The following is a 25868-nucleotide window of genomic DNA, read 5'->3' as shown; positions in this document are numbered from 1 at the left end:
GGGAGTGCAGACTCAGTACTGTGTTTGTCAGGTCTAATTTTCTGTACCAAAGGCAAAAGCAAACACAGAGCGGAGCCTTATCACTCTCTCTTACTACCTTGTATAGCTGTTCAGCTGCCTCTAAACCTCACACCAAAGAAAGGCCTTATTGTTTTAGAAGAAAGTGTTTTGATTTTAATGGGGAGGTGAGAACAAGGTAGGCACCGAAGCATACATGTTGATTTGTGTATAATAGTCCTCGCAGTGGAAGGGGATTATGAAGTGTCCATCACTTTGCTCCAGAGTTCTCAACCAGCCTCATATTGGAGTTGGATCAAAGAATGTATTAAGGCTGTTACAGTTGGTTTGAAAGAGACAGAAGAGACAACAGAGGAGGTGGACTAAAGCAGGGGGAGGGGAGGAGGTAGTGGGGTAATGATAGGGCTGTGTGGTAACACCTGCAGAGTTGTAAGAATTTTTCACAGAAGCTGCAGGCGGTGAGCTTGATGCCCAGTTAAAGTCTAGATAAAGTACAGTCATGTGATGGACAGGGGACCGGCCTGGGTTCTCTTTTGAGGTGTTAGTTCATAGGACTCAAATGATCCAGTCCTCCACCCTACAGTGGTTATATCTCATAGATGAATTGATGCCTGTTTTTGTGTGTATCTTAACCGCAGGGTTATGTCAATATTTGCAGTGACAGCTGGTATATGGGCTAAGCCCTCCCTAAGGAGAAAGGAGAAAGTTATTGTCTGAATAACATACAAAAGATTGTTATAACTTTAACGTTTAGTTTTAGTGACAGCACCACATAGTTAAAAATGTCTGCAGCCAGAGTACATCAAATCTGCTTATTTATTACTTATTATATATTATATTAAATACGTACTTATTTTCCGGGTGTAAATGATTGACAGGTATCATGTTCCACCCTCGCCATTTACCGCTGTAAGAAGAAGAAGAAGAAGAAGAAAAAATATGAAATACGGCGTGCGCATGAATGAGGAGGAACTGGATGGATTAAGGGTTTTTTACAAAGGGAGATGCTATGGGACAGGACAGACTACAGGCTCTGGCTATGTTCTGTATCGAGTGGGAGTTCATCAGAACACCAGACCCTAGTGACTTGGTCATAAACATGATCATTAACATCTTAACTTCTATTAAAATAAGGTAGGCCCCAACTTATAAACTGTTTAAAGCCCCGTCCGGCCTCTGTAATGCCAGCTGTGCTGTTGTTCATTGTTTTACTGAGGGTCCAGTGTCAGATCCATCATCATGCATGTCTTCCACTCATTCTAGTGAAGATTTGTCAAACGGTGTGTGTGTGAGAGAGTGAATGAGATCATTGCTTTTACTTTAACTAGCTATTCTATGGCTATCATTTATTTTTTTTTAGCCCACCTAATCAATTTCACCACCAGCCGCCGTCTTGTAGTGCATCATCTATGTGAGCATGGGTTGTGTGTCTGATTCTGAGAGCCATCTGGCAGTGTATCTATAAAATGCATGACATCATAATGCCTTATTTCTTCCTCTTTCATAGTTTGTATTTTTACACTGGGTGTAGAAGGAGGCAGAGATACAGTGCAAGTGGATTCAGCTATATTACTCAACTCAATGCAGTATTCTTGTGTCAGCTCTCCTTACCTGGGGGAAAATAGTCATTCGCTACATTATAGGACTGTTGGACCACGATCGTCATTACATTCACAGCCTTTGTGTAACAGCACTATGTAGCACTAAGTCTGTTTTAGGTTATAACTTTAAAACTATTGACATAAACAATTTATAGTGCACAGTGGTCCAGTTTTCAAAAACGTCTTTGATGGCTGCAGTGTGCTATCTTTTTGTACCGTTTCACTTTAAAATATCAGAAGAAAAGGTGAAATGTGCACTTTTATATTGTTATTCAAACACACATTTTGCTTTGGGTGTTTCTGCTGCATCTACTGTCTTAGCAATGCCTCTGCAATAGATTAGATTGTAAATGATTGTAAATGACCTGAAAGATCTTCATCAATTTGCAAAAACACGTTTGAATGCATAGTTTAATTTACACTGCTAAGAGCATTCTTTCCTTAATGGAGGATGTGGGTACAGTAAAATTACTGACAGTATAACAAAACTGTCACTAATACCAGCCTGCTCTATATGACCAAATGTTTGTGGAGTGCCTTCAAGCAGGGCTGTTTGTGGGTTTCTATAAAATGTCTGCATTATTGCAGCTTGTGAAATGGAGGTTGTGCACTTATTTGTGTCTTTGTATGTATGTGTCAGAGGTGGGGGCAGCTCTGACACATACACTTAACCACACACTAACAACCGTTAATTAGCCTGGCCTATAATGGCAGGCAGCTGCTCTGCTCAGTGAGGTACCACTGATAACCTATCATTTAGCACAGCAAGAGATGCATGGATTGATTGGGGAAAAAAAGCGTGAAAACTCATCTTGAGTGGTGATCTCTTCTTTCTCCAGACACTGCAGACTTTGAACTAAGCAGGCGAACTTTAATGGTGCCAAAATTGGAACGGTCTGGACTCTCACAGGAACTCAAAACGGCTCTTCAGAAACGCATGGGAGATGCTATGGATGCTTCTTCCACAGTTATATACAGTCAATGTTTTGGATTTGTGAGAGGAAATATTTACTTTTTGTATGACAATCTTAGTTTTAGGAGCATTTATACCTCCTAGTTCAGGGAGTGTATGTTTCCAGTATATCTGAAATTAAGACAAAGACTGGAGATTTGCTGGAGATTTTAACTGGGACTGGTTGTACCCTGTCTCTTTTATCTACAATTCTAATGCTCAGTCACATAAACAGTCAGACTTTAGAAAACAACACATTATAATAACATCAATTAATGACAGTGAGATTATTGGGACACAGGACAGATGATCCACTTTTCCTAGTCTTCCTTTTTACTGTGTGGTTCAAAGGGAATGCTCGATGGTAAGGACCCCTTCTGTTCTATATGAATAACCTATGGGAGAATATATAGTGCACGTGGTCAGTGTCTGTTTTTGTCCTATGCATTTTTTTGTCCAGTCGGGTGCGATGTGGTCTGTGTTTCAGCCATTACCACTCTCAGCATGCTTGAATATTGCACAAATCAGTTATTGGCAGCACTTGAGTGAGGTATACGACATTGTTTGCAGCTTTATATACATAGGTGTTTATGGGAAAGACAGAGCAAGCAGGAATGCACTAAATGTCTGCCTAAATAAAACTGTTGTCTACAGCTGGTCATAGTTAGTAATTTAAACCTGGCCACAGCCAGAGGAATCCACTGGGACACTCCAGGCCTGTCCTGACCTTCATACCACAAGTCACTGGTTTTCTCCTAGTTTTCTTAATTGAACTGTTCACGTCAGCATCCACAGTCCTTGGTTCACTGCGAGCTTGTGAATTTCAGTTTTGTACACATACACAATTTCCCCATTGTGGGACTAATAAAGGTATTCCTAATTAATTCTTAATTAACACATGTATCGTGCTCGCTGATACCTAAACACAGCATTGCTGTTGTCCTCTCCTCTCATCATTTAATACTGAAGCAAAAACCTTCAGTGATAAAGACAGTGAATGACACGTGCTGTGTTTTTAACTGTACACACATGGACACTGTACATGGGTGTGTTTTAATGCACCCTGAATGAATGTGTGCGCCTGCATGTGGTGAGATATAGTAAGCCACAGCGAGTGCCTCCCCCTCTGTTAGGAAACTAACGACGGACAAAAGGAATAAGTAGCTTACAGGAACCAACAACAAAAACAGCAGAATCCATCGTGGTATTCCTATTCCTTCCTTCATGAGGTGAGAAATTAAACTCCGCATCCCAGACAGAGGAAGCAGGGTTGGCAGATGGGATGCAGATTACTAGTTACCTTAGGGTTACAGTCACTCACTTTTAAACCTCCAATTGAGCACATCACTTCAGCACATCACTTTGAATCAGTGTGCACAGGGAGGAAGGACACGTTAAGTTTGGTGAAAAAGCATTTAAAAAAGAAAGAGAGAGAGCAGGAGAAAGACAAAGGCAGAGCATCTCTTGTTGTGAAGAGGTTATACTTGTGTTTTTGTGGCAGCTTTAAAGAGACAACAGCATAAAAAATGCTTATATGGTTTGATTTAAATCTGTACATTATGAAACTTCAGCCTAACTTGATCTGTTGGCCTCCTTCACTAAACAAGATGTTCACTGTCATCATCATAGTCCTTGGTTTTTATATATACTGACATTTAGGTATGGCACCCTGCAGTAAACCGAGTATCTAGATAGTGTATAATGGTCAAAATGGTGAGCACAGCCACACTTTCGTCAGGTAGCCATCACTGTGTGTGTTGGGTTCATTCAGTGGCCTGTAACAGTTCCTTCCCATAAAGCATGGCAGCTACTGGTAAATTGATCCATTCGCCAGCTGAACGTTTCACATCGCAACACTAAGCTCGCATTAAATGAGACAACCATTTATTTGTAGTGCACTAGCTTTCCAGTGTTCCATTTCTACTTCCTGTTTGCTCTTTAAATCTCGCCTTGATTTTGCTTCATCAGCCTGTGGCTGGTTTGTTTCCTTGCTTATACTCTTTGTTTTTTTTTCTTTTTGCTATTACACTGATATAAGCCATGAGACCGGTTCAAACCAGCAAACATTTTCTGTTTGTAGTCTGTGCAGCTAGAATTCATTAAACACAACTGTGTACATTTGAGAATTAGGGTGTAAGACAAGTAAGGGCAAAAGGAATAAACGTGGCAGAGTATGGGGATCCTCTCTGGCCCAATGATGCAAATTATACCTAACATAGATTAGGTATAATTTGCATCGCTGGATTCAGCAGTGGTCACACCATGTTAGATTTATGACATGATTTTATTAGAAGTACCAGTACAAAGGTCACACCTCTGCCTCCCATATTGTGCCTTGCAAGTTGTTAGGCCGAAAATGTTTTAAAATGAGCCTTTCCACTGCAAAACTGCCAAGAATACGTTTGAGAGGCAATGGTGGCTGCATTTGAGTCTACAATTATGAAATATAAAAAATGTGCTCCCACAAAATCATTTTGGGTCTGTTCATGTCTGCAAAAAAGTGTATTATTGATTGAAACCATCTTGTAAGACACAGCAGTAAAGGCAGTTTAAAAACAGTTATTCCTGGGTGTACTGTGTACCGAATTGTTGTCAGACTAAAAGACTGCTGTTCATTGTGCCCATTGACTGAAGGCTCTGTCTTGCCATTAAATGACACAAGAAACATTTGTTTTGAGTAGTTCTGCTCAACAATGTGGGAGCAAAACCTACGGAGCACCGAACAAGTATTGTTTTTTCCATGGTTATTGTGATTTTTCAACAAAACAAAAAGCTGTTGCAGTGAGACAATCTGTCAGTCAGTCAAAATGGACCTTTTACTTTATCATGTAAGACATTAGAACAAATGTCGGTTGGTAATGTGAGAGGTATACATGACACCCAAGTTCAGACTACCAAATTCAGCGTTGTCATTTTAGCTTAGTTACAGATGGTGCTGCTGGCAGATATTGACATATGCTCCGATATACATATGGCCCTTTGATTGCCGTTTATGCTGGTGACAGTTTATCTGTTAAGTGCCAGCAACCCAATCCATTACTGGCGTTGACCCTCACAGCTTGACTGCAGGCCTCTAGAGGTTTAGATTCACACAGGGGTGAGGAACCCTGCAGATGGCACAGGACTGTCCTCTTTAAGTGCTGTTATTGTATCCATCATCTGAGAGTTAATCCATATCCATTCAGTTTCAATCCAGCATCACTCAAAGGTTAAAGAAAGACAATACAGAAAGACTTCTCAGGTTGCAGTCGTGTTGTGGAAAAGATTCTAAAATGTTTGTGCAGTCATCAAAATGTTTCTTACAGTCATTTATAGCAGCCAATTCAAGATGTTTTCATTCCATACACTTGTCATTTGACCTTGGTAAGAATAATTCATTTCATCCTCTCTTGCAGAGGATCTTATCAAAATGCCACACAGTGCCTTTCAGTGGTGGGGAAGCATGTGAATTATCGTAGTTCAAGGTAGAATGCTAAAAGGAGGATTGGGTTTGGAGGAGGGAGGCAGTCTCCATTCAGAGAGGGAACCTTACATTTGCCAGAAAATCTAAAATTAAAATATAAACTTAAAGATCAAAATGTCTCCCCTTGCTGACACAGCGCTAATGTGCCGGCGCCTGGCATTAATCTGATCCATGGCTCATGCTTCAGCTAATTACCATCTGCTCGCTAACACTTCCTGGCCTTAGCAAACTGGCTTGTTTTCAATTACATCTCCCAAAATAAGATTACAGCTTTCGTTTTTTGCATTTGGCGAGGAGGGCGGCATGACTGTGTCCCTGCCAGGTGAAGACCATTATGTGTGACTGAAAATTGCCAGCTGTTTATTTTCCCCTGTTGTGTTGATGGTAGGGTCGAGGGCTAAGAAGAAGAAGAAGTTTAATTTTTCTCCTCACTTCCATGCTGCGTAATTCTGTATTTCTAAATATTAATTATTCATTAATTATAATCAGTCATTATTTGTGTTTCAAATTCTGCTGTGCAGAAGCTAACAGCTCATAACATCACAGTTTAGATGTTTTTTCTTTGTTGGGACCATGGTGTTGGGACCATGGCGTTGGGACAATGACTGACTGTGAAAGCCTCCACAGAGTCGGTCATTGTCACTTATGGTTGAGCAAATTTGATTTAATATTAATTTAATAATACTATAATGCATCATCACAAATTGAGACAAATAACATCTTGACATTGGCAAAGGGCCCCATCACTCATTCTTGCAGTAGTAAGAAAGTAAAATAAGGACATTCACCAGCCAGAAAGGCCCATTTGCACATAACACAAGTCAGGATGCATTGGCCTTTGGTGCACCCACTGGAGCACATATTTGTGCAGACCAGCCTTCGTATTGCATTTTAGGTTCCATCACTTCATCACTGCAGACACATGTCAATAGTGGAAAGGAAAGAGGTCTGACAAGAGACATTGTGTGGGTGAAGTATAAACACCTCCTCCTACCTGTGTACACTGATGACACTCACAGAGTCAAACAGTCAACAGGACCGCTCTCCACTCAACCGAACTGCCATTTTTAGCCAGCCCGCCGTCTGACTTGGAGTCTGCCTTTGATCACTGGCATGGCAGATTGATGACTCATGCAAATAGGCACCCATACACAGGCAGAACAAGCTCGTTCTGCTCATATCCTCACACATGTCTGATGGGTTGGTTTTTTTGCGTATTTTTGCAGTAATTGGGGAGTTAGGTTGATGACGCTTAACACCTCTTTCTTGCAGTCTATAATATTCAGAATGATCCCTGGTTTGTTGGTTCTGTTTGAGGCTCTGTCTTTCTCTGCTCTGTTATGGTGGCTATGTAGAACCACTGTAATTCTACACATGGTAATCCAGCACAAACCCAGTCTTAGTCTAGCTTGCAGATTGAAATTTTCCACCTATCTCTGTGATCAGAGCAAAGTTAAGCTTTTCACATCATGCTTCCAGAATTAAGACAGAAGTGGACACGTTATGCTAATGCATATTAATCAACTCTTTCCTTGAGCGGTTGCTAGCCCTCTAACATTTCAGATATGTGAGCAGCAGCAGACTTACTTCCTTTATTATCCCAAGCCTGACAGAGACTCCTGGTGGCATTTTACACATGAATGCCAGTATTGCCTATTTGATAAATGAGTCTGAATGAGTATGCAGGAAACATGAAGACATGCTCATGTTTTGTACATACATACATGCACAAACACACATTGAGGATATATGCCACTTCATGGTCTTCAGTCTTCTGAATACTATTAGTAGTAGTTTAGCTTGGTAGACTTGGCTAATAGGGGTGATTTATTGGAAGGGCACATCTTTATGTGCTTATTTATGTTTAGTTTCATTCTTCCTGCACTACATGACACTAAATGACTTGTTTATAATGTATATATCTTTTCTTAACTTATCCTTTGCTGTCTGTATCTGCTGTTGCAAAAGTGCAATTTCCCCATTGTGGGACTAATAAAGGTTTCTTAATCTTAATCTTTTTTAATTATTATTGTATTGAATTATTGTACTGATAGCATTGTTGGACTGGTTTTGGTTATATCAACAAAAATTAAGGGTGTGAGGTAATTGAGGCGATAGCTGTTGTATATTCATTATGCTGACCTCAAGTAAGCGGTTGTTTACGAGTGTGCTGCAGAGCATAAACATCTTTGCTTTTTAGCATAAATGTCAAACAAACATTTATTTTCTGCGTCTATCACACTGTGATTTTTGTGAAAGGAAAAAAAAATCTCAGCTGGAGTGATTGTGAATGTGCAATAAAAATCCTGAAAACAAGTGCTGACTTAGCTGTGTCAGTTAGGTGCCGGATGGTGAGACCCCAGAAATGCCTGTTTTCATCTCACTTGGAACACATTGTTCAGCTGCTGGATAATCGTGAGATAAGAACTATTGTGGTGGAGCTGCCAGAGCAAACACAACCGTGCCTTCAGGACAGAGACGGCTGCAGGTTTTTGTTTGTGAAAGGTGGTTACCAAGCATGATGGGAAAAAGGGGGGGGTAAAAATCCTAAGTAGCTTTGCATTAGACAAACTGAACTACCCACCAGAAGGTTTTCACAGAGTGCTGCATCCCTAGAGAGTACAGTAAAAATCTCACTTTCTAGCAACAGGTACTGACAGTTTTTCTGTCATGCCAGATGAACATTTCATAATCAGATGAATTAAACTTGAAATATTACTTGAGTAATTTAACTGCACAACTTTTAATGAATGTTTTCCAAGTTCAAAAATGCTCAATCTGCCAGCAGTGGGACCGAAGTGATAAGGCAGACATTATATTTGTAACACACACAGATCAATATTTGATCATCCACCAATGCTCTGGGTATATGAGTATGTGTGTAAAAATATTCCCCACTTGGACAAATAAAGATTTTTCTTCTGTGCCATGTTATTTTCAGTTTTTAATCAGGGAAGCTATGTGCTGGTCCATCTTCCCCTCCTGTGTGGACAATGCCCCTGTTGTGCAGCTCCTGGCTCCCTTAGCTAACTGTGTAATGACCTGACACTGCCCAGACATGATGGTTTATAAATTAATGTCTATACTATTATAATGACCCATGTCTTTGACAGGTATTAAATATGACACATGTATCTGTTGCAGCAGTGTTTCTAGTGAGAATATGTGAAAGGCAGCAGCAACTGTCACAAAGTCCTGCCTGCACTGAGATGTAACCTTCTCCTGCAGCCCTGATAAGGCCCATTGTAACACAAACACCTCAACTTTAATATGATAACAGCGTTTGTCCAAAGGCCTGCCCAGACTCAAACAGACATCTTAAAGGCCTAAGCTTTTAGTTTTTAGTTTGGTCCATGTTCCATCCACTTACATGGAGGAGAAGGGGGGCCTACGCTGTAACCAGCCAGATGTCAGAGGCTTTGGCCTCAGTTTTGAGGTGCTATACAGTCCATGGTAATGAACAAATCACAAAACAAATCTAGTTTCTGTAGTCACAGGAATAATCCTCTGAATTCAATGACAAGAGGTGAAACAGGAAAACGAACTAAGCCATTTCATACCTCCCAAAATTAGATGATCTTTTTTTTGCAGTGCCACTTTAGTTCTTTGCACTCACAAGTTTTCAAGCACATGGATTCTAATAATTAACCATTGAGCTTGTGTTCCCTGAGACAGTTTGTTTACTTCTCCATAACTGTTCTGTGTTCAGAGATGGTAAATATAGCTGAGTCTTTGAGCCGAATTCCCATGTGACTTGTATCTTGCATTACCAGAGAGAAGAGTCTCTTTATTAAACTATAAATTGTGTTGCACACAGTAGACACAGTTCCTTTAATGTGTGCATGATTACTTTGAAAAGGAAGTTGGGAGAGTTGATGTATTCAGCATGTTATATTACCAATAATTACTAAACAAATCGTATCAATGAAAACCATCATTTGTTGTGACAGGGACCAACAAGTAACAGTGAGAAAGAAATGGCTGCATTCACTTTTCACTTTTATTGTCAAACCCAAATAACTTGGGATATGAGACTTGAGACATATAAGCAGAAGTCAGAGCTGAGGATATAAATAAAACAACAAATGCAGCTACTTTAGCAGTAGCACTCGGGCGTTTTCTCATCACTCTGGAATGATCAGAATTTGGACTGGATCTTTCTTGTTCTGCCTGTTTGGCTAAAAGCTCAAACAGAAACTATTGGACCGTGAAGACCTTAGCGTCCCTCCATTCTGCTTTAACCCTTGTCCATCCATCTTGCCACCACCCCCTCTCTACTTCCTCCCACGGTGCACGGGAGGTTGAGCTACCATAGAAACTGCTCTATCTTAATGCCCATGACTATGTGAAGAAAGAAAAGGGCTTTGTGGTGGTGCTGGGATCCTCATGGAGCAGTGTTAGATCTGCTAACTCTGATCTTTAGCACATTTGACACCAGACATCATGGGAGGCATAGTCTGATGTAGCTTTGGTAACACTTGTTTATTTTAGGATTTTTACACTTCTGAAAAGCTGTCCAGTCTTACTAGAGTCTCCCTCAAAAGTATCTGAGAAGTCAGTGATAATAGTTATATAAACTGCATATTTCATTTTACCTTTCTGTTATTTCTGCCATCAACACTGATCATGGGCTCCAGTTTCTGCTTCTCCGCTTTAAGAATTCTTTCAGCTTTTAGAATGAATTATTTTTACAATTCTTTTTGTTGCTGCCTGTCTGGGTGTTAGATGTTTATAACACTCTGTGATTATGGCAGCTCTACTCTGTTTAGATATCATTAGCATATAAACATGCTAATGATTAATAACATAATATAATAATGGTCTGTCACCTTGCCTGTGTGTTGCAGTGTGGGGTACAGTCAATGTGACCGCCTTGTACGGGGAGACCATTGTTGTGCCATGTAATGGTGGAGCTCCAGTGCCAGCAGATGTCATGTTCATCAAGTGGAAATATGTAAGTACCAAACTGATGGTTTTACACCATTTCTCTTTCTGTAAGAAAAAGATTTTGTGACAGCAATATATAGAAAACTATCCTAAAGCATCTCCAGTACATTAAGACGTTGTTCAGTGTTAACCTGTCTGCTGTTTGACCATATAGGGATTACAAATGTTTACATTACTACTTCTGAAGAAGGGAGGTGATGTCACACACATATGATCTGGGACATCATGTGCCTCAGTGTATGAACTGAGGACTGTCCTCATGGAAGTGACAGTAACAACCTATAGCAGAAATATAATATTAGGAACAATAACTCTAAACAACTGTCAGAAGATGACACATTAGCTAATTTTGTTTGCACAGTCAAATGTTCCATCCTCTGCACTTTGTGTGTGTATAGCTCAGCCCCGCCCACCATCAAACACAGACTGTATAATGTAACCTGATCACACTGCATGCTGTTATTGGGTGGGGGGGGCCTCACACCCATTGCCTAAAGATTGTAAAAAAAAAACAGAGAAAGGGCAGGGTCTCACCACCTCACGATCCTAGTCAGCAGGACACGCTTCACGCATGGACTTCTTGTTTTTCATGTGTGCACCTGTTGTACTGTGTAGTGCTCACATGTAGATGCAATGCTTTACATTATATTGAGGTTAGAAAAAGACATGCTAGACAAAAACCTCTCTCCACAAATTACCTTTCAACTGTGACATAGTGACATTATCCTACTGTGTTTGTCTCCTCTCTGTCCCTGTGGCACACTAAAGGAAAAAGGTGATGGCGTTATTGGTGATCTGTTGATCAAACAAGCTCGCTCTACAAAGCATACAGTTCTGGCGACAGATGAATATGCCCAGCGGGTCAGCATTGATGAAAAGAACAGTCTGCTCATCACCAAGGCCACACTTAAAGACCAAAAGATGTTCAGCTGCATGGTGGTATCTGAATCTAACCTCGTGGAGTATCCCATCCCTGTCAGCGTCCAAAGTAAGTTTAAAGGCATTCTCAGGACTTCACTCGATATGTTTTTTATTTTATTTTATTTTTTTTTTAGTGTCAAGTGAATATTTACAATTTCACCCTAGTTAACAACCAGCATGTATCAAATGTAATTAAAAACCTTTTAAAGTACTTAAAATAAGCTGTTTATCCACTGTGTTTTTGCTTCTTTGTTTACTCCTGTGTTTTAAAAGATAGCTCTTCTGACTGAATTTCCCTCATCTATCACCAGCTAATGAGCATTGCAAACTCAAGCGTGAAATAGGACATGAAGAAACTAGCTCAGTAGGCTTAAGAGAGAAAATTAAGGTGCAGTTAACAGGGGCCATGTTAAAATTATGTTCTACAGCTTGAATATTAACATCGGGTTAGGTGGGAATACAGCAAACCATTTGGATGAACTGGTCCATTTTACAGTTCTCACTACAGGCCAAATTCTGTGGATAACTCTGATCTTTTGTATTTGCAGAAAAACCATCATCAGTTCAGATTATGGACAAGCCTGAAGTGTTGCAGAAGGGAAAACTAACAACGGTAAGAATCGCCACGGCCTGCTCATTTTTACTGTCGTTGGCCTCATGAGTTATACACATGGCAATAAGTCTGTGGACTCAAGTAATGTTTTCATGGACTGTGACACATTTGCAGTTATGTTCTGAATGCAAATATTTATCCTCTCTGTGAAACTACTGTTTGACTGTCATAAATGGCTGTAAGTACACAGTAAATTCCACTCCTGTAACATGACAAACACAGTGCTGCTCGAGTTATCTTTGGAATGGCTGGTCAGTAGCCCGAGGCGTTTGAGGAAGTAAAGAGTAGAAGAACAAAGGACACTGAAAACACTAACTCTCATGCAGGATGTTTTTGTGTTTGTACCATATTTGGAGTCCAGATAGATTCTGATTATTATTTTTTAGTGTGTTATTTTATGAGAATAACAAATAATAACTAAACTATAACTTAATATTTGACACATGAATTGCTCATTGCCTTTTTCATTCTGGGTAAGGTCTCAGCCATTGACATCCTAGAGATCCTGATTTTCCCCCACTAACAAAGAAATGATCAGTCTATAATTAATTTGAATCCCTTCATAAAACAACCTTTGTTTCAATCACAGAGGTCAGACGTTTCTGTTAGTTGGCCACAATGTTTGCACACATCTCAGGGGATTTTGTCCCACTCCTCTTTGCGGATCCTCCCTAAGTCATTAATGTTCGGTGGCTGATGTTTGGCAAATCGAACCTTCAGCTCTGTCCACAGATTTTCTATGGGATTAAGGTCTGGAGACTGACTAGGCCACTCCAAGACCTTAATATGCTTGTTCTTGATCGATCCATTGCTGTGTTTTGGATCATTGTCTCACTGGAATCCCCACCCGTAACGCGTTAGGGAAGGAGGTTCTCAACCAAGCTTTGACAGCACATGGCCCCATCCATCCTCCTTTGATGCGGTGCAGTTGTCCTGTTCCCTTTGGCAGAAAAACACCCCCAAAGCATAATGTCTCCTCCATGTTTGACGGTGGGGACGGTGTTCTTGGAGTCATAGGCAGCATTACTCCTCCTCCAAACATGGCGAGTTGATGCCAAAGAGCTGGAGTTTGGTCTCATCTGACCACAACATCATTCAGATGTTCAGAGGCAAACTTCACACAGGCCTGTACATGTGCTTTGTAGAGCAGGGGGACTTCAGGGGCACTGCAGGGTTTCAGTCCTTCACAGCATAGTGTGTTACCAACTGTTTTCTTGGTGACTGTGGTCCCAGCTGCTTTGAGATCATTGACAAGTTACTCCTGAGTAGTTCTGGGCTGATTCCTCACCGTTCTCATTATCACTGAAACTCCACGCGGTGACATCTTGCATGGAGCTGCAGACCGAGGGACACTGGCAGTTATTTTATGAATACCTGTATAAAATGCACCTGGGAGCCAGAAATCTTGCTGATTGATATAGGATCAAATACTTTCAATAAATTTATGAAAATGCAATTTAATTTATAACTTTTTTTGAAATGCATTTTTGGGGTATTGTTCTGTCTGTCACTGTTCAAATAAACCTGCCATTGAACTTATAGACTGATACACATTACCATTCCAACAGTGATGTTAATATTCAGTTAGTGGACATGACAAAAGTCTTTTTACTGTCATCAAGGCCATGCTGACATTTTTGCCTTGATAAAAACAGTTTTCTTGTGAGATGGCCCTTTATTTGACTGCAGAGTACAGTTCCACTCAGGAAGGGCTACTTCACCTTCAGCTCTTAACTTGAGACAAACTAACTGTGTCACAGTGGTTTTTTTACTTTAAAGTGAAATGTTATGCACTGTGCTAGAAAAGATGACTGAATCAAGATGTCTTCTCTGGTTTTTATTAATGCACTTATATGTGAGAGCACTGATTTAAAGCCACGGCTAATATCAGAATGAGAAAGTATGTTTCTCCAGGCTTTAATAATGCATAGATATTGAATCTGAATTCTCCTCTAAGAATGTCTCTATATTGTTGTTTTTATTTATTCCCTCAGCTTTCCACAGGTATGAGTATCAGTCTAAAAAAGAAAAATGTTTGAAAATATGTGGGCATTACTTTCACAGTGGTCAGCTACCTCCTCTCTCTTGCAAGCAATGCACATTTCTTCCACCGCATGCTGCATATCCACATTTATTATGGATCAAGTAGTACCGCTGTCTCTATTGGCATTCTCACCTAAAAATTCAGGTACTATTGAAAAGCTTTGTGCATTTTGTAGTGAGGGGAGAGAAGCAGGGAGAAATGTAGAGTGGGTTTGAGAACTCAAATGAAGATGGTGGAGGGAGCAGCTTCTTTATACTCAAGCGGAATTCCAAATTTGAGGTATCATGTTGAATGCTGGCATAAGGTGTTTGTATATGTGTAGTATTAACATGAGTCATGAAATGAACCATGCTGTTCAATTAAAGCGCAAGTAAGTTGAAATTTGTTAGATTTATGCGGATTATGTCCAAGTATTGGATAAACATATGACTTTTATTTTGCAGACTACAAGGCAAAAACACAAAAACCTTAATTTAAAGTGAAGCTGAAAAAATCCAGAAACAAACCTGATCGCACTGAAAAAATACAAAAGTAAGCAAACAAAAGAGCAGAGCACACAGACAAACCTAATGACATGGAAGACGCCAGAGAAAACACAGGAGTGACACAGGGTGACATCAACAGAACAAACACAGGACAAACTGACAGCGCACAAGAATACATGAAAACAAGACACAGGTGAAACACATTAGGGCGGGGCAAGCACACACAGGGGAAGCAGAATTTCAAAATAAAACTTTATACGCAAGGAAAGCAAATCTTAAAGAGCAAAAACTAAATATACCAGGAAAATAACAGACTAAACCAAAAAGCCAGAAATGCAACAAAGCTAAGGATCATGACAGACACTCTTTGCCCTGATGTTGGGATCCAAGCTGAAATGCTGAAAAAGATGAAATTTAAATTTTGGAAAATTTATGTACTGATGAAATGCCTGATCAGATTTTAAGATCAGATTGATCAGGTGAGCTGAACTGAACTGAAAATGAAATTCCAAAATACTTTTTCCAAAATCACCTTCAAAACCAGCAGTGCTGCATTGAATCCTTAACTTTTATGTTACTCCGTAGCATCTGTTCTGCTTATCTAAATGCAACATTTATCAACATCTAAAACAACACCTCTGATTTTTATGCTTCGACACACCAACATATCAATAGTGGAAAGAAAGTTCTTTAAGCTACATATCACAAAATACCTGCAGGGATTTGTACACTTGTTGTTCAGAGGAAACATGTATTCATTGTTTACTGTACTCTGCTTCCAAACAACAATACTGCACTGTTCACTCCCTTCAGGCCAATCACTCTGTTCAGTCATGGGTGACAGTGTTCTGACCAATTGACCAATGGTATTCGTAGTAAAAAAATAAACTGCCACATTGCTAAAAAGGCAAATGCCAATGCATTAATATCATTAAGATATTATTCAGCATTGTGATACATTGTGGTGGTTTAAGTGCCACCTGCTGCTATCATGAATATGTTAATCTAGATGGTGTTTATGGTCTCATAGCTCTGCCAAAAATCATCTGACTCCGTGTTACCTTTTATCTTTATATTACTATGCAGGTTATTTATTGGATGCCTTCACACAGTGCATGTTTACATAAAGTGAAAATATGATTTCTCATGTTCATGTGTGGATCAAATTCTTGAAATTTGCCTTTTTTCCAGGCAATCAGTGTAGCTTACCACAGCTGATAAAACAGAGACTGAATCTCCTGTCCTGATAAAAAAGATAAGTCTTTAGCTACAACTTATAAAAGGAGCTACACTAGTAACAGGAGAAGACAGCCCGCACACTGTGCAAGCCATTCAGGGAAAAGGATCATGGTCCAGGTACAGGTGTTGTGAAATAACTTAAAAACTACTGATACTGAAGCTTTTGACATCTGTCATCAAAGCATTCCTAAAAATGTTGCAGTATGTAGATCACTATCTTTGGACAAACCTCTCTAGCTGGTCCAACTTGTTGCTCTTTTTTAGACTCGATTTAGACCAAGTAATCTAAGTGTAATCTTGGACAAACAACATGAGAATAAACCTGCTTATTTGTTATAGATAGATAGAAAACATCCAGGTACTACAGCTGTGTGACCGCTGCAGTTACTGGCAGAATATTGGTTTGTGGTGAATGTTCACTGACTCGGTATACAGGATATGAAGCCCCAGCATGATTGGGAAAAGGAATGTTCTTATGACTCACTCTTTATCTGGTTCACACACAGCATATCTCTGCTACCGTTGCTGACCTTCGGTCATGAAGATGTAACAAGGAGAAAGGGAGACAACATGCTTTGCAAAACAAAAAGTAATTCATTATTGAATGAGAAGGTCATTTGTCTTTTCTGGCGTACGTCCAACATTCTGCTGTTAACAGTGAAAAGTGGACGTTACGTTTTACAGCCCTGGAGAGGAGTAACCATTAAAATGGGCATTGTAAGAATGTTAGTGGCAGGAGGTGTTTTTGTACTTCCTCTATAGTTATTATTTATAGGAAGAAATAATATTTACATTTTGGTTTGCCTTTCTGTTTCAGGTGGGAACCTGTGTCGAGGCAGAGGCAAACCCTGCAGGAACTCTCACATGGAAGAAGAATGGAAAGCCCTTGGTAGTGGATGGAAAAGGTAGTGCATTGCATATTGTTTGGTGTCACACCCAAAAATGATCCAGTTACGCCACACAAGTTGGAGTCATACAGATATCCCCCTGCAGGACAGCCACCCGTAGACACATGTTTAGCCAGGGCAACAGACATTTAAAATTGTACTATTAATGCTGCTTAAGGATGCAGACATATATGCCTGCATGTTCACGTGTTTGGCTCTGAATTGGCCCCACTGCTAATTTCGATGGTAACTTGATTCTAGTGAGAACAATGAGAGAGTTTGTGACACTAAAGACAATGCAAAACTGTTACTGACTCCCTATAAACATGCAAACATACACACCCTACCCATCCTGTTTTGCAGCTGTTTGTTAATACTGTTTGACCTACAGCTATATGTGCAGCACTAACTAGGCTCTGTGCTTTTGTTTGTGTGCCTGTCATCTTCCGTCCGTCTAGCTGTTGTCACCAACCTCAGCTTGAAACTGGATCCAGCGACAGGCCTATCCACTACCTCCTCCACCCTCCAGTATGCAGCCACAAAGGAGGACGCTGGCGCCATCTTCTCTTGTGAAAGCGTACATAAGCTGATCAGACAGGACATAGACCTGAAACCCTTCCCTATTCACTGTGAGTGGAAGATAATGCTAAAAAAATCTATATATCCTATATGTCCATAAATGGGGTTTCTGTGAAGCTGGTGGCATATAATAAGTGATGCAATGCTCACCATTTTATGATATACGTGGCTAAAACAATGTAGTTATTTTTGCTATTCAGCTCCATTCTTACCCTTTTCTTTACAGAGGACAGTCTTGCAAGCACCCTCTTGCTGAATGGCAGCCAGTTTCAGTACAAAGAATATATTGGAGTGTGGGATGGCTTTATAAAAATCAGTGTACATGTGCAATCTGTATTAGTTCTACATAACTATAATTATCTGTATTTTTAGCTATATACAGTATAGCTGCAAAAAAACTAGGTGGTTAAATTTATCCAGTAGGATTTTTTGACAGTGGATGTCTGTGAAGTAAACACTCATGCTTGCTTTCCTCTCAGACCCATCAGAAAAGATAGAGCTCCAAATTATTCCCAATGGGCCCATTGTAGAGGGCGATAATGTGACGCTCAAATGTTACGGCGATGGAAACCCTCCACCGACCTCCTTCTTCTTCTACATCAAGGTGTGTCACAGACTTCTTTGGTTTTTGTTTGTTTCTCTCTCTCTCCTTGTCTCTCTCTCTCTCCATCTCTGTCTCTCTCTTTCCTTTTTGTCTTTCTTTCTCACATTATGCATATCCCGATGGCAGCTAATCTCAGCTCTATCTACCAGGGCAAGAAAACGCTGGTGGAAAAATCAAACTACACTTTGACTGCCATCAACAGAGCGGCTGCAGGCGATTACAAATGTTCACTGACTGACAACGAAGCGTTGGAGGCCTCCCACCGTGTCAATGTTAGCTGTGAGTTCTCATGACACGTACACAGTTTAAGCATATTGTACCACAGCAAGAAAAAAAAACCCTCCAAATGTTGTCCTCAATTTGCCTTTGCCTTGAGCCAACAAATGGCTGCTCTCCCAAAACTCCCCAAAATACCCTTTCTACCTTGATTGAAATTTCTTGACTTCCTATATATAACAAGGCACTTTTATTCACTGTAAATGAAGTCATGGGAGCAGTGTAATGGTAATCAAATTTAAACTTTAAGAACTCAGCCTGGCAGGGAGTAGTGCAGAGTGCCTGGCAGGAATGAGGAGAACTAATTAGAAATTTCTGACATGGAATGAGCAAAAGTGACAAAGTGTTTGGGTGGGCCCGGGAGCTCAGGCAACAGATAAGCTGCTTCCCCTCCTACCATCCAACAGCGCTCCCACAAGTAATTACTCCCTTCTTCCCAGGTGTATGTTTCTGAGTCTTCAGTTCAAATAGGCTCTATGATTGTAATAAAAAATAAGTCTGACAGATTTTCCCTCCTCTGTGTCCCATGCAGCAGCTCCACTGCATTTCACACATCTTAAACAAAGAAGTGTTTTTTTTCAGCTCCCAACTTTTAAATTAAGTTTGCAGCTGAGAAAGGAAAACAATAGCTTTCTAAATTGGGAAGTGGAAGTGTGTGTTTCTGTGAGTATATCTCAATAACACCTGCACTTGTAGAAAGAAAAGCTGCTCTGGTTGTAGCTAACTGGAAGTTTTATGAAATGATTTTTACATTTAAACTTGTGTTTACATTGGATTGAAGCATGTTACAGTGCAGAAAATGCTGTGATGACAGGCATCAAAATAAATAGACACTCAACCTATCTTCAGACCTTCCACAAATATAATCATATCCATTTTCTCTTTCAGACATTGACCTAAGTCTGGATCCTGCAGGGAGGGTTGTGAAGAAAGCAGGGGACAGCCTTTCTGTGAAGATGGAGAAGAGTGCTTCAGGTGATGCTAAAGTGTCATGGACAAAGGTAATGATTCTGTTTTCACAGAGGAGGCATTTCTGTGTCCTTATCTTCTTCTATTTTCAGCCTGTGTCACACCTGTCTAACTTTTTATTTCTGACATACACTTTTTAGCCACATTTGCATAAAAAAGACAATTCTCTAATCTGAGTCACTGCAAACAGCAAAACTGTAACATAATGTAGATTCTAGCTAAGCCTAAACAATGCTGCCAACAGCTTTGTTCACATCGGGTTGTGCAGTTGAGAGATTATTGTGGCTCTGATTGTATTGTATGCTAACCACAGATTATATGAGCAAAGGTCATTCCCTTGAAATTCATCCAACACTGACAGCATTCACACAGAAGCCCACTTAAAATAGTATGTAGATTAGAGGATCATCACAGTCAAATAGACATAAACAGACACCCAGAGGAGTCTGACATCTCACAATTATAAATGTCTATCTTTTTCCTTGGTGGAACCAGCTGAGACCAACTGGAAATGAACATGACATGTGTTACTTTATGCATTTATTTTAGAATTAGTGCAATTAGTGACTGACTGTGATTCTGACTTTCAGAATGGAAAAACCGTGAAGGAGCCAGAGTTCAGCAAGTTGACTTATGCGGATGCAGGATTCTACATGTGTGAAGTTTCCATGACCGGCCTCAGAAAGCATCAGAGCTTTGAATTAGTCGTAGAAGGTACCTGTGTGTGTGTGTTATAAACAATTATAGATTATAGAACAGCACCTAAGGTGTATGCTGACTGAATGGGATGTGTGATGCAGACCGTAGCCTTCTTCTCAATTAAACATCATGATATAACATCATGATGTGTCTGTTGCAGGAAAGCCTGTGATCATCAGCCTGACTAAAAACCATGCTGCGGATGCCAAACACAAAGTCCTGACATGCGAAGCTGAGGGAGTACCACAGCCTAGCTTCCAGTGGAGCATCAGCAACACAACTGTAAGCTTGTGTTTAGTATCTTCTATGCAGACATGTGGTAAGAACAAGAAGCTGCAGCAAAATGAAGGATAAGAGCAAACAGTGCGAGAGTGCAGTGATTAAAGTGCTCTGTGGGGATCCACACAGTTTACTTTGCTCTTGTAATGTAAGAAAACTACTAAGATTTTCATCATGTCTGCTTTTATGCTTTGCCCTGTTATGCAGAGCTCTGTATAGTATTGCATCGTGTCTGGATAATCAGTACAAATTATTAAAGTGGATTAGCTTTTGTGAGCTGCCGTAGCCGTAATGCATCATTAGCTACATCTACATGTTAATAAACGGTAGATGTTTCACACATCTCACAATGCACAGCTGATGATAGACAGCTGCTTACGTAGCAGTTTACGTACATCAATAGCTTTTAATGACTTTTTCAACATGTGTAAATATTTGAAGATGATGTGAAACACATCCAGCAGACTGCAGCCTTTTATCAAGTATTCACTTTAGACTACATTTGGTCCACTTTTAGATTCCTCAGGTTTTATCTGCCCCACAATCATCCTCACTCCAACATATACAGATACATTTTCATTGTTACAAAACAAACGCTCACGTATTGACAATATAAACAAATAACAGTCAGGAGATATTCAGTAAACACTGAGGTGGAACATGCACATGAGTGCAAATGAAATGATATCATGCATCAAGATAGGTAACAATAATCCCTATTTATCAATGCTTCTGTGTCTTATGCAAAGGCAGTAGAACCTTTTTTCATATTTTTTGGCAAATATTGCTCATCCTAATGAATGAGCCCTCTCTCTCTTATCTCTCTGTACATTTGCAAAGAGAGAAGCTATGTCAGATGAACAGCTGTTGAGAAATGTGAGGAGCAGATTTTTTTTTAAACCAAAACACTTTTAATCCAACAAGTTCAACAAAGTTTGATTTTTATGTGTACAGTCTAATAAATAACGGTCTTTAAGAAGCCCTGTTACACATAATGTTACTGTTGAACACATTACAATTTGAACTTTAACCTCTCCACACTGTGTGGGGGGGGCATTTTGCCAAACATGATTCACTAATCAATGAGAGAATGAACTACTGTAGGGCACAGGTAGGCTGATGGAGGGAATGCTTTAACAGCAAGGGAACCTTTCTTTGTTCAAATTTGAAAGATAGAAGACTTAACGTTCAGAATGAGTTTGCTCTTCAGGTTTGTGATCATCATCTCTGATTAGCTCCTCTCTGATGCCATCATTTTGCAGTATTATCTCACCATTGTACTGTTTACCACCTGACAAAATATCCCATAAAATCCAAGTCAGTAATGTGTGTACAGCCACAGAGGTTTCAGTGTTTCCTCACTCATTCCTGCGGGTGCCTTTTTGCTGTGCCTGCAGGGGGAGACCATTTACAACAATGGCAAGGCCATCAATACAATCACTGTGATCCCCACATTGAACCTTACAGTCACCTGCAGTGTCCACAACAAGCTGGGAGAGGATGCTATGAGCATCAATGTATCTTCTGGTAAGTTCATCCTCTGCAATTACTTCCTTTGATCCCCCTGCAAGTTTTCCAGCATTGAACAGAAAAATGCTCTGCCTTGTGTTTTTCAAACAGCTTAATCAAGCATAAAAACACAGAGGGATAAATCAGAGTAAATGTATAAATACAAGTAGAATTCTGGGCAGAACCATTCTCTGAGCATGGCTTCTAATGTTCCTTAAAACAGGGAATCAAAGACAACTTTTCCCAAAATGAGTTTCTGTGCATCTGTGTAGGACACAAACAGGCTGCGTATGACTTGCTGCTGAAGAGGCTGTGGCATGATTCTGCCAGTGCAAACTATTTGCAGCCAGAGTCATGAAGCTTCTTTTTACTGCTCTCTGTGACATGTGATTCTGCTTCTATTTCTATGCTGTTGGTTAAATATATCTAGTCTTTATAAAACCAGATCACATACACTGCTCATCAGCCTTGGCCAGTGAAGTATGGTAACAAAACCCTTACAGTCCAGGTTCTAATCACACTCCCAGGACAGGTTCCCCCCAAGCTCTGACAGTGTACCATTTGACAATGCAGATGCTATGTGCATAACAATCATGTGTGCCCCAATGGGTAAGACCTACCCACATCCACAAGATCCATAGTTCTCAGCTATGCCACTCCTTCCTGAGGTTAGGAGGGGATGAGGGGGTGACATCATGTTTGCTACTTACAAAAAAGCCCATGGGGTTGTGACCCATTCTTGATCTGCACACTTTGAAATGGGATATTGTGTTATCACTGGGCTGAACCCAAACGTTCCGTCCAGTTGTTGTGTCAGTGGCCCTCCCTCCTGTGCCACTGGTGCTGCTTTACTTGAGCTCTGCTGGCTGTGTTTGCTTGTCAGAGCTCAGGCTGATGCTTTTTGGAGTCCATTCTAATAACAGCTCTGTTCACTGGAGGAAGAGTATTTTGCCAGACCCAAGACAATCTGTTTTGCCAGCAAAGAGACAAGGCTTAGTGTCAGCTTTACACATGTGAAGAAAGTTACACACTTCACTCCACTATTGGATATTATTGGCATAAGAAGAATAAGACAGCACTAATCACACTGTTATAATTAGTACATACACTACAGTAGTGTTCAAAATCTGATCATGTGTGTTGCTCACTGTTCCTTGACCTAAGTGAGTCCAAATTAGATTCTTGTGTATTTTTGTTTTGTATAAAGGAGAGCAGTTATAAAGGGACCCTGCTCTTGAAGCAGTTTAGAGGCAAAGTCACATGAAGTTGTTTGAATACAAACCAAACATACAATGCCCGACCTTTGTTCTTTCACAGTATGTCACATCACGTCCATGAACATGAGGACATGTGTCTTATCCTTCCCTACACAAAAGAATGTGGAGGGCTAAGAGTGAATGCTTTGGTTTCATACATACATGCTGTGCCATTGCTGTTTCTCGTCATTCTTCTCCCCTGTCTGTGATAATCCTTTCCTTTGTCTCTCCTCCTCCATCACCATCTCCTGCGTTTGGCTGGATTTCATGTTTGTTGGGGTGCTAAAACTGTCTCGCTTTTTTTTTCCAGGCCTGGCACATGCTCTGACAGCATAGTAAATTGTTGCTTTTAGAAGCTATTGTGGCTTTCCAAGTTTCAGTTTGTTGTGAGGCACATTTATAAAAAAACCTTTGATTTTATCCGCTGAGCCCGGACTTGGCCAACCTTCTATGTTTTTTGGATGCGTGCAAAATTTTGGTTTGGATTTATACAAAGAGCATGTGTATGTTTTGTTTGAATTTATTCTTTTTATGAGTTCTAATTTATTTATGTTTAATTTCAGTTTTTAAGGGGGAAACCAGTGGAAGAGGTAAGATATTTTTTACCTTTATTTTTTACTTTCTAGTCTTTTTCAAATATATCAAACTATTCTATGGTGAAAAATGGCAAAATAAACCAGGCTCTGTTAGATAGAGAGAGAGAGATGCTTTATTGATTCACAAGGGGAAATTCAATCTTGTTGGATTGTCAGTCAGATTGTTAATAAGAGTCTTATTAGATTCTCTGATTATGCACCCAATAAACACCCATTTCCATCAATTCACATGCAAACAGTCCTGTGTCTTAGAATGTCTCTGTTTTGTCTTTATTAATTGTCTTCCCTTGGCTCCCTCATGCGGAAGAGCTGTTTAGGCAGACAGATTTACAAGAGTGTGCAAAAAGTATATAACAGCCAGCATGGTGATGAAAACACACAAACATGCAACCACAAAATGGCAGCATTCCTTTAAAATGATACTATTTCCTCCTGAGCAGGTCTACAGCACCTACACCAGGACTATGTAACTGTGTTTGTGTAAATACTGTGTTTGTCCCTCTGCAGTCAGTGGCAGTGCTCTGTCACAGGCGTATTTGATGCTGGGCTGTGTTAGTGGTCGTCCTTTCCTCAGTTTGTGCTGTAAGCCAAAGCTTTAGAGCAGTTTGTCTGTGTACATTGCTGTTTCCAAAGATTGCACGTCCAAATATAGGGGGAGCCTAAGAGCAACTGTCTCAGCTCATTGTAGCTCCATGCATTTCAACCATGAGAAGACATCACTGTGGTGGCCAGCTCACACTTGCTTGTCATGCTGAACATCAGGCTTACTCCACATTTCAATAATAAGACAGAATTAAAGATTGCAGATTAGTAGTTCACACAGGTGAACAGTCCTACATATTCATGAGGTCATTGTTTTTCAGTCCAGGAAAGTACTCAATATAATAAAGTTAACATTTAAAAATGTCTTAATTAGAAGTTGGAAACCCTGCATGCTGTTCAGTATCAACTATAAAGTAGTGCAGCAGTGTGACCTGCTCTGGTGGAAAGCCTTCTGTGAGTATTTACTGCAGCTGAGCCCAGTGCTGCTGTCTCTTTACAGAATCTCCAGAGGATTCACCTGACCAGGCAAAGCTCATCGTGGGAGTCGTGGCAGGACTGATCATCGCTGCTGCTGTGGTGGGACTCATCTACTGGCTCTACATGAAGAATTCAAGGTAGAGAAACACACATACACACATACATCTTAATCGAAGTCATAATAGTACTATGCTGGTTTGCTGTACCCCGGCGAGTAAATCTAGACTAATAATGAGCAGGCTGGGGGGGTGACGGTTACAGACATAGTATCTCTTAGCAGACTGTCTGATGATCACCAGCACCGTGTCTAAGATAAACAGATGAGGATGCAGGGTCAGTAGTGGATGTATCTGTACGTCTATTGGAGAGCATGCAGACATGGGTTGTGTGTATTGAAGATTGGTCACTGCACAGAACATCATGCATCTTTTGCAACTCTGTAATCAACCATAGACAAGGAAGCTGGAAAACTGGTGAGAAGGAGGTGGGGACATCTGAGGAGAGCAAGAAGCTAGAAGAAAACAATCACGCTGTGTAAAAGGCACTCCGGTCATACAGCGTGGGACAGAGGTAAGAGGTGAGGCTCCACACATGCATTACATGTGACGTTCACATAGAGCTCAGTGGGTCGTAGGCTTCCTTCAGACCATTGTGTGTAGAGTTATTATTGGTGTTTCCACTTCACAGTTTCACTTCTATTAGTTTAGAAGGGTGGTTTCCATGTCTCTGTGTCAGTAGCTTGTTACCAATTCAGTCTCTTTGCATTATTTGTTAGCATTTGGAGTTCTGAGGAGGTTATTTAAATGAACCCTGAACTTTCAACTGCTAGTTTAGATAATCTGGATAACAAATGGAGCTGGTTATAGCAACATCATCCAGAGAAAAATGATGCCTCATGTTCTATTCTATTC

General features: G+C 40.3%; 1 protein-coding gene across 2 annotated transcripts in view; it reads left to right on the top strand.

Annotated features, from left to right (window-relative positions):
- alcama (activated leukocyte cell adhesion molecule a) overlaps nt 1-25868 on the top strand; it is a 44195-nt gene that overhangs the window by 16189 nt on the left and 2138 nt on the right. Inside the window, exons 2-15 of one of the 2 annotated variants that reach the window (XM_028421673.1) lie at nt 10882-10988; nt 11750-11969; nt 12451-12515; nt 17101-17188; nt 17629-17799; nt 18229-18353; nt 18503-18632; nt 19518-19630; nt 20189-20312; nt 20458-20579; nt 21974-22103; nt 23905-23931; nt 24980-25094; nt 25411-25527. In XM_028421673.1, the coding sequence (XP_028277474.1) occupies nt 10882-10988; nt 11750-11969; nt 12451-12515; nt 17101-17188; nt 17629-17799; nt 18229-18353; nt 18503-18632; nt 19518-19630; nt 20189-20312; nt 20458-20579; nt 21974-22103; nt 23905-23931; nt 24980-25094; nt 25411-25495 (1622 nt within the window). In that variant the 3' untranslated portion in view covers nt 25496-25527. Of the gene's footprint in view, nt 1-10881; nt 10989-11749; nt 11970-12450; nt 12516-17100; nt 17189-17628; nt 17800-18228; nt 18354-18502; nt 18633-19517; nt 19631-20188; nt 20313-20457; nt 20580-21973; nt 22104-23904; nt 23932-24979; nt 25095-25410; nt 25535-25868 lie in introns of both variants that reach the window. The other variant, XM_028421672.1, reaches the window with a different exon arrangement.

This window comes from Parambassis ranga, chromosome 14 (genome assembly GCF_900634625.1).
Source record: "Parambassis ranga chromosome 14, fParRan2.1, whole genome shotgun sequence".
NCBI lineage: Eukaryota > Metazoa > Chordata > Actinopteri > Ambassidae > Parambassis > Parambassis ranga.
Note: the sequence above shows the minus strand (reverse complement) of the source record. Positions and strands in the feature narration are given on the sequence as shown.